The sequence below is a fragment of the Aegilops tauschii genome, chromosome 1, assembly GCF_002575655.3.
Source record: "Aegilops tauschii subsp. strangulata cultivar AL8/78 chromosome 1, Aet v6.0, whole genome shotgun sequence".
Lineage (NCBI taxonomy): Eukaryota > Viridiplantae > Streptophyta > Magnoliopsida > Poales > Poaceae > Aegilops > Aegilops tauschii.
Window position 1 is genome coordinate 198,875,900 of NC_053035.3, and position 13,866 is coordinate 198,889,765.

The following is a 13,866-nucleotide window of genomic DNA, read 5'->3' on the forward strand; positions in this document are numbered from 1 at the left end:
CCTCCTCTGGCGACCTGAGGGGGACCCTAGCCGCCGCCGCTAGCAGGCGCCCCCGCCGCCCTCCCCCGCGTCGCCGCCGTCGGAGGGCCGGCCGGCGAAGCCGCGCCGGACCCTAGGAAGGTGGCAGCGGGGCGGATCTGACCCCCCCCCCTGCGCTCCAACACCACCCCACGCCACCCCGCCCTGTGACGGCCGCCTCCTGCCGGCCTGACGGGGCTGCCGGTGCCCTGGGCGTGCTAGGCGGACGGATCCGGCGTCCCTCGTCGGCCTGCCCCCCGCACGGCTCTGGGCGTGCTGCCCCTTCCCCGTCCTCGTGCTCCCCTCTGGGCCGTCGCGGGCGCCCCCGCTCCTCCCAGCTGCTCCCCGTCTCCTGCCGGGCGGTCGACGGCGCAGCCATCCCCTCCCCCCGGTGGCGCGGCCCAGTCTGCCGCTGGTGCTGCTGCTAAACCTGGCCATACCTCGGGCCGGGCCTAGCCAAGCCCGACGCAAAAAACCCAAGCCCGGCCCGGCCCGGCCGTCGGGCCTGTTTTCTGGGCCCGAGCCCGGCCCGAACACGTAAAAGCCCGTCGGGCTTCGGGCCGGCCCGGCCCGTCCTTCAGGAAAACGCGAAAACGATGGGCCCGGGCCCGGCCCGGCCCAGTCTTCGGGCTCAAAATCTAGGCCCGAGCCCGGCCCGGGAGCGGCGTCGGGCCGGGCCGGGTCAGGCTTTTTCGGGCCGGGCTGCCCATGGCCAGGACTAGCTGCTGCCAGCCGCGTTTGGGTACGGGATTTGCGCCTGTTTTGCGAGGTCACGCAGCCTGCCTCGGCCTGCCTCGCGTTGACTCCCTCTCCTTCGGCCCCTCCTCCCCCTCGAATCATGGTGACGGCACTCGTGCGGCGGTGGTGAGGCTTCAGTGGTAGCGGCTGGCGCGGTGCACCTCGCGAGGGGTGTTTGTTGGCGTTGCTCCGGCCCCGGCAGCCTCGGACCTGCGTTCTCCGGTGTCCTCGGCTTGTCGGTGTTCTCTGTCGAGCGGCTCCGGCTGTGGCAACCAATGGTTGTGTTCCTTCCAGCTTGCTTGGTTTGCTGTTGACCCAACGGCTCCGGCCACGACAGCTTGGATCTACGCCCTCCGGTCCTAGCTTGTCGGTGTTGCCGGTCGCCGTCGCCTCCCCTCGTGGTGGTCCTTGCTTTGTTGCCAACCCTACTCTGTATGCCTTAAAGCTCCGCCCTTTTGCCAGAACCGTTGCTCGTAGGTCCGGAGGCGGTGCCACCCACCAACGGCAGGTGCAGCCCCACCACCCCCTTCGGCTTTGTTTCGGTCAGCATTGGCTTCCTCGTCTTCAAGGCCATATTCGGCGGCTCATATTCGGCGGCTATGGGATTGCTCGGCTCAGGCCAGGGATAAATCCCTGCTCGGCTTGTCATAGTAGTTTTCCTTTTCAATGAGAATTTTTTTTTTTTTTGAGTCAGTCAAACAACCAGAAGAAGGTTGGAGGCGATCAATTTTGTGTTAGTCATCAAACAGGCCTCCACAATATCACACAGAAGAGCATTTCCAATGACTTGCCGACGAATGCCAAATCATGCGCGTTGTTCCACTTCCCCCTGTACTCTTTAGGTTACATACAATGCCTCGGTCGGATAGTACATCTCTCAACTAACTAATGGTACGTAGCACTCCTGTTGCCAGAAGGTGGGAAAGCCTGTCGCCTTCGTGGATTCTGGAAATTCCCCTCATCCTCTTCCCCACCACCGGCACCGGGGGTTTGTTTCAAACTTTTCCGTTTATCTCCAGAATCCGCATTGATAGCCCTGGCCACTACATTGTCCTTTCTTCTCTCAGATCTAACCTCTCCAAATGAAGTATTCTTTCTAGCTTCAGCGTAATCGAAGGCCTTCAGCTGATCATTAAATTCTGGTTCTTCCGGCGCTTGGTGCTTCTGTTGAAGGTCTCTGCTCTCGTTGAGGGATCTGAAGCGCTGCTCGATGCCAGAGGAAAGCTCAGGGGGGGAGCTAGACACATTGGTGTCTCCAGGTTTGCACTCGCTCTGTCCATCTGCGTTGCCGTTTTCTGGGTCATCTGTTCCAGTGTCCAGCTGAATCACTTCCTCCATCCGAGACGCAGGATCCTCGCACATGATTTCCGCTTCAGGTTCCGCCGATTTTGCTACTGGAAGGCTAGTTGCTGGAGGATTTGCACCACCTGAGAAATGATGGAAAGGCAGTACCACGGAAGACTTGATCTTCTCCACCTTGCTTTTACTCTGCATTTGTAACACAAGCCAAACAAAGTCAAGCATTACTAGGGAAAGCTAATGTGGGAAAGTGCTTTCTGCTGCACCCAAGAAACAGAACAAAGATAACATCATATATTGCAGATTAGTGAGCTTATAAAGTCCCATAATGAAGACAAGTCACCAACCTTTCCACAGTGAGAACTTTGGTACAAATTTCAAGTAGCATCTATACTGAGACATGGACATTTACCCCATGTGGCTATATAGAGAGAACAGAGACTGCAAAGGAAATTCGCAAAAAGAGGAGACTATTCCATATCTTGCCCCTTAATTACTTGAGTAAAGTGGGAGCTCTTGGTTTATCTCTTTGGAACAAAAGTCATAACTAATTTATTTACATGCACTTATTTTCCAACGGTACCACAGGTATCCCGCGTAGGTAAGGGGTTGGGGTACACCCACAGTTCAAATACAATTAGTAAATTAATTCAAGATCTCCATCACGTGTTAATTCTACAGTGGAGGAAAGAGAAAAAAGGACACAGCAGAAACATCCAATACCTGCTCACTTGAAAATCCTGGAAATAGATTTGGCCTTCTTGCGGTAGAGGGTTTTCCTAACAGAGCACCAAAAGCCGTAGGTCTCTTTGATACTTGAACTGTTGCCTTTATTACCTGAACAATGGAGCTGTTTAGATACTGATACAGCAGAAGAAATATAGCAAACAAAGGCAAATGATTTTCTTACTTGCTGCTGACCACCACCATTGCTCGGTATCACTGTATCTGCTTGCCCAGTAGCGCCTGGCAACGCCCCAAAGCTCTTGGTTTCAGGTGTGATGTTATCTAGTTGCAAATTACCTAAAGAAGCTCCGCTCGTAACATTCCCAGTACAGAAAGAAGCAGTATGGACATTTGTAATCACTGTGGGAGCTACATCAGGTTCAGCAATCAGCTGAAGATTACTTTCATTACTATCAGCATCGACGGCAGGAATCATTTCAGTGTCTTCACTGCCGTCCTTCGCTTCTGCCGCCATTAACTGCACAAAATGATGCATTAGTATGAAAAGCAGCCCAGATTCCTTAGTAAATCTCTGAGAAGTTAGTTCCTACAGATTGCAACAGTAAAGGAATGATAATAGATAAGTTTCACATAGATCACCAGAACTACCTCTTCCAGCCTTCCTTTCTTCAGTTGCTCAGCTATACTTTCAAAAGCATTGGCATTTGCGACGGCATTCCTTATGATAGTAATGACATGTCCGAGATAGTGCTCAAGAAATTTATTTTTTGACTTCACTGTTCTTTTTAACCTCCCAGTGGTCACAGGCATCTGTTTGGCTGTAGTCCAAATTCGAAGGATAAATTAGCCAGGCTAACTCACGCATGTAAGCAATGTACATAGATTAGGAAAGAGCAATGCCTATTTCAAGTAGAGTCTTATTGGGTAATATATAACCAGTGCTCTCATCCTCAGCACGAGCGACGCCATCTCTCCATTTATATAGACCCTGTGATGGGAAACAACTACATAAGGAATGGTAGAAATGATTTCATTTCAACTTATAACTGAGTATTAGGTAGTCACAAATAGCAGTCTAGCACATTGGGCAAGCAGAGGCATAAAACACAAAACAGATCAATGTCATAAATAAAATTAAAATGTCTTTTCATTAAGGTAGATCATCTGGAGTTAAAGAAACCAGGCACAACTTACAACAGTGTAGTATAAATAAGAAAGCATCCACAAGGACTGAACTATGGGGTCTGGAAGAACTGTGTTCATTTTCAATAAAACGCAATGTATGTGTCCAAGTGGAGAAAACTTCTCAAGGATCAAGATGCCAGTATCAAGAATCACAAACACTTCAAACAGGAAAAGTACTTACAGCAAGAACTGCCAGCTGCCTTGCACTCAAGTCATTTTCTTTCAACCTGCAATTACATAAAAAATGGCATTACACTGCTTGAATGGTTTCTAGAACAAAAACATGGTAAACCAAGAGAAATACAAACCCATGTATATAAAGGTATGATGAATCAGTCAGCAGCTCCTTCTCATATAGTTGCAAGCAAATTTCATTGCTGCGCTTGCAAACCTGCAGTAATGGCAGACATCTGATTACTTGCTTGTATGCTCTACGGTCCACACAAGTTCAGGTACTGAAGTCACTAAGTCAATCCAAAAGTAACAAAAGTGGTAGCAAAAGAATGTGCTTGTGTTCCTCAACACACAAGTTTACATCAGTTCTAAGGCACACATTCTGAAATTCAAGCCCACAATCAATCGCATCAGATGCTGCATAGAAGTTGTCTACCACAAAAGCTATTGCTGGCAGAGGCAGAGAATACCAAACAATGCATGTAAAAGAAACTTCACCATCAAACAAGCAAACGAGGAAAGACCAGTGAGCAAAACAAACAAAAAACATTACCTCCAAAAGAAGATCATCGCCTGAAGACTCATTCACCAATCGCAATCGCATCAAGTCATATATGTAGAGCAGATAGTGTGTATCTTCTCTAGCATACCTGAAACGCATAGTCACAATCAGACACACTTGATGGATATATTTAGTGAGGGCAGAGTAAATAAGAAATGGAAGAACAAAATGCGGCAATCCAAAGCTAATCCAAGAGGAATTCAAAGCACTGTACTTGGTCATTTCATCAGGAAGTGGCCTCAGCCTCCAATCTGCACTCTGATATCTGCAAGAGATGCATGTCTTAGTCATGCTCTTCAGAATACAATTTGTGACATGGCAAGTATAAGAAAAATGTACTCTAGAATGAGAAGTAGTATGTACTCTTTGTTTGCTGTCACTCCACAGAAATATTGCAGAAGATGCTCCAGGCTGTTGCGGTCCATTTGTAAGATTCTTGAAGCCTATTTGCATTTTGATGAGAAGGTCAAGCTTTAATTTATAGAAAACCAAAATGGCCATTTTAACCAAATAATTTAATCATAAAAGAAAAAAATAACTGAACTGGATGCTAGGGCCATGCTGCTGTTTATCTATGCTGAATCATACCTGCCCTGTGTCGAAAAGGTTGCACACGTATATTCCAAAGTCTCTTTGAAGCCATATTATATCACGACCTGCCCCATGCATTACCTATTTTCCCATGAGAGCGATGAGAAACTGGACTTTGAACAATAGCAAGAACACATATATACAAAAGAGCAAGGTGTACCTTCTTCTTAGTTGGATCTTGAAAAACTTCTCTCAAGTTCTCACCAAGACAATTGCGGAGCTTAAGAGTATCTACAATAAAGTCCTCAGTTCTAGTTGAAATCTGCATCAGGCAGGTGAGACCCTGAAAAGACCTATAGTGGTTGTGTTCCAAATCAACCTGAAAACAGAAAAATAAATGGAAATTGATTAAGTTAGTAATTAGAGTACCCTGACACAAAAAAAATCAATTGTACAGTGACAATTGTTAGCAGTAGACAGTAGTTAGGAGGCAAAAGAAGACTGCAGAGCATGCTACATTTTTGTGTAACCTGCAGCAGAAGTTGTGAATTTGCGTTGTTGGATGCGTACTACACTGACAATGGAGAAAATTGTAGGGAGGCAGAAACAACTATTGGCAGCAAAGGTGGAGTGAAACAAGGCAAGAAAGATGACGGTAAGTAATGAAACCTAAAGCACGGCATGCGAATATGACTATTTAATATTTAGAGCATGTCATATGAATATGAGTATTTAATCGTCAACGTCCATGCTTTAACAACTCTAGCAGGCAGGAAAGGCCCAACTTCCCACATAGATCTAGCACTGCAATGAGAATTGTGACTCTGGTACTAATAGCAACGTAATTAGACTTCTGAATATTTTATAGTAAAATACAATGCGCAAAATCAAAAGTATACTGCAAGTTACACTTCATATGGTCAACGAGACAGCTAGTTGCAAGAACAATACTGCATTTCTATAAAGTGGAAGCAAGAAAACCGATAGATACTACTAGTACTGTTACTTACAGCAAACTCAGTTGCACTCTTCAGCTTTGTCACCAACACTTCCAAGGTTTTCCGGTCTTCAACAAATGTAAAAGGGGTGTCATCTAAAGCAGGTGGCTTTAATGGCTCACTTTCAGGAACACGCCTGTCAAATAGTTGCTCCATGGGGAGTTTTTCCTGCAATGAGACAGCGGCGTCACACCACTCTGCTCACATTTGATAAATACATGCAGAATAAAGAAAACAGCACTTCTCTCCAATTTCTCTGGCAGAAACACTGATATTAGAAAAATTACACTGCTGACTCTTCATTCCTCCATACTCATGTCATTTTCTTTCCCTAATTTTATTCACACAATCTCGTATGGCATCTAGTCTCCACTACCTAACACATTTCAATAGTCATGTACCAGCTAATTTAAGGTTTTATACTCCCAAATGTTGAGAAAACTAATCACCGTCCACGTGCAACACTTGATAATCTTGCAAATGCAATAAATAAATTCTCTACTGCATGATTCACTAAACAATAATGGCTCGTTTGGCACCTTACATGGATGATTTTATCATAAATTTCTGAACAGATTAATCTTGAATTGTTGAGGGGAAGGTGTGATGTGAGATTAGAACAAACATGTGCGGAAGCACTAACCAGTGGGTGTATGGCACGGGCACCATCATCACTGCGCTCAAGGAAGGCATGGTCGAATGGCTTGCTCGTGTTGTCCACCACAATGCGGTGCACGTCCTGCGGGCGTGGGATGGTGGGGATGTGGAAGGGCACCTTCGGCTTTGGCCCTGATGCTGCAGCCCTATCCATGGTGGCCATCCTCACCGAACCAGAAGATCCAAAGGCCTCACTTCTGCCAACTCCTTCCTCTCCCATACCCATCTTCTTCTTCTTCTTCTTGCCGTAGACAACCTGGAACCCGTCCCCCGCCATCTTTTCTGCCGCGACCTTCCGTCCCTGGGCCTCCTCCTTCTCCCGCAGCGCCTTGAACTCGTCCGCGGAGGCGGCAAACATCTCGAGCAGGTCGTCATTGCGGGCGACGAGCCAGTCGTAGGCGTCGTCGAGGTCCTCCGTGGGGAAAGGCGGCTGCTGCTGCTGCTGCTTGGGAAGGAGCGTGGAAGCGCCGAGGCCGCCCAGGGAGGACTCGGCCCTGGCGGCGGCGGCGGCGACGGGGGACTTGAAGGAGGGGAAGTTGTTGTAGAAATGGAAGTCGCGGGCCGGAGGGATCGCGCGGGAGCGGGCTGAGAGGCGCGCGGCGGCGGAGGCGAGCGGGCCTGACGAGGCCTCGACGGCCACGGCCGACTTGTTCTGCTTCCACGGCGGCGGCGGGTGAGGGGCCTCGTCCGCTTCCATGGCGAGCTGGGTGGGGAAAGTGGCGCTGGCGGTTTAGGGTTTATGGCAGAAGAAGAAGACGGGAGCGGCCTGTTGCGAGTTATGTGTGAATTTCTGCCCCCTTTTCTATTTATTTATTTTTTGCGTGGTTTTCGTGCTGAATTTCCGCCTCCTTCCTATACGCGGTTCTGGTGCTTTACGGTTCGAGCACACGAATGCGTACGGCGAGGTTACATTTTCAGATCCGATCTTTGCTCCACTCCAGGAATTGTGGATTTGTGGGTTATTTTCTCCAAATCAGGACCCTCTTTTTTTTATCATAACAATTTTAATCATTAAATACCACCTGGAATGAGTGGTAAGCTATATCAAAATCAAAAAACTTTATTCATTAAATAATGGCCAGATTGTTTACCTTGTGTGAGAGAATAAAGTCATGGGGCATTGAATTCCCAGGATTCAGACCTACCAATGCTAAAAAAAGGTTTTGATAATGCATCTGTCACAGTATTTGCTTCACTACTGCAATAAACAAAGGCGATACATAGAGGGCACTCTACAATGATGCACTTTGCAATGATTGAAACATCGATTCTCATGTACGCATTTTGTATCAAATATTGTCTCCAACCCCACCATGCTGTCAGACTCTATGATGACCTTAGTATATCCCAAATTTGCTGCTAAAATTAACCCACTTCAAACCGCTAATAATTCTACTAAGTGAACATTATAGATATGGGGTAGAACACAAGTTTCAGCTGCCAAAAAATTGCCCAAATCATCACGAGCTATAGCTCTGCAAGCTCCTGACAAAGTTTTTGCATGAAATGGCGCGTCCACATTCACTTTAACAGCTTCTTTCAGTTGTGATCATTCTTACGGATAGGCTGATTTGGCATATAGGCTCAGACAAAATTAGTAGCTAACACCCTGTTCGACATAGCTGACTGTTCTGGCGTTTGGATCGACTCTTCCTTAGTACACTAACGCCGTTGTGATATGAGGCAAAGGTGTCCCGATCTTTCGATGAGATGATAACTATCGATTTGGTGGAGACGACTTTGACGATCCGACTACAAACGTGCACGATGTTGCGCCTTATCAATCGCTAAACCAATCTCCTGAGGTTACTGACGATGCCGGAAGCACGATTAGCCTGACCACGAAGGTCTATTCCTGCAAGCAATCGAAGAACGAGCAAGAATATGATAATGCAATCTGAATATTGCGAATATATATGAAGTATTGATAGTGGTGGGTATCCGTAAGCGGTCTTGGTCTGGTCGTTGGACACAAACGAAGTACACGAAGTTGCAATGGCTAACTTTTAACTAAACAAATTTCAAGGAAAAAGCTACTAGATGGATCTACTTATATAGGAGCAAGGGGTGGCGGCCAAGGAGGTGGGAGGACGTCCCAAGGCAGCCTAAAACCAACCCTAGGTCGTACAAGGCTCATGGGCCCAAGTGGAGGTGATGCAACACCTTTGGACTTGTAGTTTGACTCGGATTCTGGTGCAACGTCAGATTGTTTCGACCATAACTCAATGCTCCGGACGAATTTAAAGGTGAATCCAATTGGGTTGGAAAGAGCACGAAATCTAGTTTCCAACAAAAAAAGAATCACCCAATTCGGAGTCCGTATGAAAAAGTTGTTGGCGTTTTGAGTCAGGTATGTCTGTGTAGTCCGAATCTAAATCCAGAATGTGAGAGACTTGGACTCTATCTTCTCTTGGCCCAAAAGTGACGTGAGAGGACTTTTTGAACAGAACCTAAACTTCTCCTTTTGCCTTATCTTCATATGTGGATTGTACAAATGTCCCATACACCTGCAATTAGACAAAACACAAAAGTGTGTGAAGTATTTTTGTTCTGGATAACATAAATAGATTATTGAATAGTTTGCACTAGAAATCACCTGACAAATATGCATGTATGCAATATTTTTGGTCGTATCCAAGGTAGTCATGTCCTCATCATCCTCCCCTTCTTGAAAACAAAGCCGTCCTCGGCGTTGCTTAATCTGAAATGTGGCTAACAAAAGAGACAAGGTGTACATGTTGTATATGTATATGTCATCCATTTTTACTTCCCGTGGATTTTGCACATATGACACATGTATACATGAGTAACTTTCATAGTTAATAAAATATAAAGCCAAAATATTATCACAAGAAGTAGAAGGCATGAAAGTATTGCAACTCAGTTTGCACATATAAGTGAAGCTCTTATTCATATGAAAAGATGGACAATATTCATCATTAAACCATCCCAACATTGATGAACCATCACCAAGATTAGAGGTCATATCAAAATGATTAAACATTGGCACAATTATTTTCAAACATATTTGATCCAAATCTGATTTATTCCCTGATTCACTTGATTCTTTTGCATCGATAGTTAATTCAATGGGCTCACTCAAAATTGTTTGATCACATGGCAAAGTCAAATCATCAACATAGTCCTCTAAGGTAGCTGGTGTGATCAAAGTAGTGGGTAGCTCACCGCATGGTGCACTTAAATTGACAAGACATTCATCATACTCATGTGGAAGTGGAAGATTAGTACCTTTGTCATTACCTCTTATGATCAACTCAGATGAGGTAGGCACTCTCGGTGATGATGTGTCACATGGTGGAGGTGAGGTAGTCCTCACAACAACGGATGTGGTTGTCATAGTATGCCTAGTAGTTGAAGGGACAACCGTATCAACTCTTGGAATGTGCATCTCGCGCTTGTTCTCCTTGTGCGCAACACGTCGTTTTATTTCCTGTTCAGCTTTGCAAGCAAGATGAAACAAATGGTCCATAGGATAACACTCTTCATGTATTAGTATCTCCTGAATGTCACGATTTAATCCTCCCCAAAATCTATCCATAAAATCTTCTTCACTTTCTTCTAAAGAGGAATGCAGCAAGGTAGTTTGTAAAGTATCATAATATTTCGTTACAGTGTCACTACCTTGTTTTAAATGTTGCAACTTTGTAATCATGTCACGAGTATAATAAGCGGGAACGAATGTATGTCGCATGGCAAGTTTCAAATCATCCCAAGTAGTAGGTATATCATTAAGGTGTAACCGACAATATTCACTCCACCAAACTACAGCATAACCAGTGAAAGAACCAACCGCAACCTTCACTTTTTTACGTACATCAAAATTATTGGAAGCAAATATATTATTTAGGTCAAACTCCCATTCAATATATAAAGCAGGTCTAAAACGGCCATTAAATGGTGGTATAGAAACATTAACCTGATCATGTGCATTTGGATGTTTGTGCACCTCTCGTGACGGTTGTGGTATTTGCATAGGTGATGGCACATCTCCCACGATCGACAAACCCCATGAATTGACTCTAGATCCTGTCATGATTAGTAGAAACAAGAAACAAAATTCAAGAATAATGTTCCTATGAACTACTAGGATGTGGTGGTAAAGCGCTCACAGTAAAGCAAATATCAATATCTTACAAGTTCTTACCAAGCAGCAGGTGGTGACAGGCAACCAGCGGTGTCAAATAACTCCAAAGATTGAGTAAAGCGATTGCCAGGGGAACGTACGTATACACGGTGTAGAAATATGTGGAGCTGGGTTGGCTATATATGGTAGCAAAATATTAGCAATAATCAATTCAGAGATGCAATGTTGAATAAACGCTCAACGACGGTACTGTGCTGGTCCTAGGCTAGACCGGACTAGAGACGCGAGCCTAGAACACTAATGAGGTCACGGCGTAGCACAACTAGCATCAATGAAGGATACTAAGTAGCTCTGGACAACAAGATATAAGTGAAGATCACAACGGCAGTAAAGATAATGATGAAAAACAACTGCCAAGCAGGATATACAACAACTCTCTCCAACTTTCCTCTTGAAAAGTTTGTGCCAATTTTCTGATAATTTTTTTCAAAGAATGCTACTAACTCAAGCTTTCCAATGCAAAAAGAATCACTCAATTCCGAGTTGATATGAGGAGTGAAAGAATTCTGAAACTGGCTTGAAAAACTGGAATAAGCTGTGTCCGCGAACTTCGGAGGGCAAAAAGACCTATTTAGAAGACGATTTTGAGGTGTCAAATATTGAACTAGTCTCTGCAACTATTTAGATGCGGCTCGTCGCTAGCTTTCATTTGAGTACTCGCGGAGTCAAAACGGACTTCGTATGAGGAAGGTATGCCTGTTTTACTAAACAGTGCACAAAACAGATTCCAATCCGAATTCAACTACGAGATTGAGTCTAGATAGATCCGAATTTTGTTTTTTTTCTTCTCTTTTTTTTTTCCTCACACTTTTTTTCTTTCTCTTTTTTTCTGACTTCTTTTTCTTTTCTTTTCTCTCTTTTTTTTGTCTCTGTCTTTTTTTTCTCTCCCTCTTTCCAAGACAAACTAGATAAGATGCAGATTGGATCAAGCGAAGATGTGAACGACCTCAACTATGATTGTGACAATGAACTATGGGTAGCACATGGTGGAATTTGATGGATGGTGTGGTGGACAGCAGAAGGGATAACGATGCAGCGGCGACGTGACTAATGTGAACAGAACTCGAAACTCTAAACGAACTAGACCCTAAGACCAGCAACTCGACACGACGATGCAACCGATAATTCAATAATGCAAACAATGAATAGAAAATTGCAAAGGCTCAGACTGGCTTGGACAAAAGGATGAATAGATCTAACTTTTTTGTGGCTTTTTCTTGGACAATAGGTAAGAAAATAAATCTAATCTAGGGGAAACTGGAAATTCTCACCGAGCAACCTGGCTCTGATACCACTTGATATGAGGCAAAGGTGTCCCGATCTTTCGATGAGATGATAACTATCGATTTGGTGGAGACGACTTTGACGATCCGACTACAAACGTGCACGATGTTGAGCCTTATCAATCGCTAAACCAATCTCCTGAGGTTACTGACGATGCCGGAAGCACGATTAGCCTGACCACGAAGGTCTATTCCTGCAAGCAATCGAAGAACGAGCAAGAATATGATAATGCAATCTGAATATTGCGAATATATATGAAGTATTGATAGTGGTGGGTATCCGTAAGCGGTCTTGGTCTGGTCGTTGGACACAAACGAAGTACACGAAGTTGCAATGGCTAACTTTTAACTAAACAAATTCCAAGGAAAAAGCTACTAGATGGATCTACTTATATAGGAGCAAGGGGTGGCGGCCAAGGAGGTGGGAGGACGTCCCAAGGCAGCCTAAAACCAACCCTAGGTCGTACAAGGCTCATGGGCCCAAGTGGAGGTGATGCAACACCTTTGGACTTGTAGTTTGACTCGGATTCTGGTGCAACGTCAGATTGTTTCGACCATAACTCAATGCTCCGGACGAATTTAAAGGTGAATCCAATTGGGTTGGAAAGAGCACGAAATCTAGTTTCCAAGAAAAAAAGAATCACCCAATTCGGAGTCCATATGAAAAAGTTATTGGCGTTTTGAGTCAGGTATGTCTGTGCAGTCCGAATCTGAATCCAGAACGTGAGAGACTTGGACTCTATCTTCTCTTGGCCCAAAAGTGACGTGAGAGGACTTTTTGAACAGAACCTAAACTTCTCCTTTTGCCTTATCTTCATATGTGGATTGTACAAATGTCCCATACACCTGCAATTAGACAAAACACAAAAGTGTGTGAAGTATTTTTGTTCTGGATAACATAAATAGATTATTGAATAGTTTGCACTAGAAATCACCTGACAAATATGCATGTATGCAATATTTTTGGTCGTATCCAAGGTAGTCATGTCCTCATCACGTTGCCACCATAAGAACCACATCGCCACCAGGATCAGTTCGGCCACTAGTATTTCATGACCCACTGAATGAAGTCGGACAAGGATCTCTAAACTGATCGATCACGAGCAATCCTGCTGCACCGCCCGATCATTTTCCTATTCCAACCCCAGCTTGGTCCGCACCTCCAATTCCCCGGGGCACGTGAACAGGCGGTGTTGAATGTCCTCAGGACCTATCTTACACATCGGACATTGGGAGATTAATGGTATATGTCTACCTACTAGGACTCCGTAACACGGTGGCACCCCCTTAAGAACCTTCCAGCCAAAATGTTTAATTTTTCCTGCGGGCCAAAATGCCACAACTCTTTCCAGATTGTATTCAGTTGAACAATTCCCAGATTGTTCACACCAGGATAAATAAATGGCGTCGAAATTGATGATCAAACTCCACGTACGAGTTTGATGAATCCAAATGATCTGGGCCATTCAACCACATATATCCAACATCTAACGCTGCTCCATGATGTATCCATCACATCATCAATGATTTGGAAACATGTCAATTGCATTAGTGGTAATTTGGAGACGA

At 45.0% G+C, this 13,866-nt stretch overlaps 1 protein-coding gene across 1 annotated transcript; it reads right to left on the reverse strand.

Moving 5' to 3' along the window:
- Positions 1–1,517: 1,517 nt before the first annotated feature.
- On the reverse strand, positions 1,518–7,642 carry LOC109781956 (protein RRP6-like 2). The gene is made up of 14 exons (XM_020340544.4): positions 6,836–7,642; positions 6,205–6,360; positions 5,415–5,573; positions 5,252–5,335; positions 5,027–5,106; positions 4,878–4,928; positions 4,655–4,751; positions 4,236–4,318; positions 4,109–4,154; positions 3,643–3,730; positions 3,391–3,560; positions 2,966–3,259; positions 2,779–2,892; positions 1,518–2,244 (listed from the first exon to the last, which is right to left on the reverse strand). Exons 1-14 carry the CDS (start codon positions 7,544–7,546, stop codon positions 1,642–1,644), a joined length of 2,736 nt encoding a protein of 911 aa, XP_020196133.1. The 5' UTR covers positions 7,547–7,642; the 3' UTR covers positions 1,518–1,641.
- Positions 7,643–13,866: the final 6,224 nt, after the last annotated feature.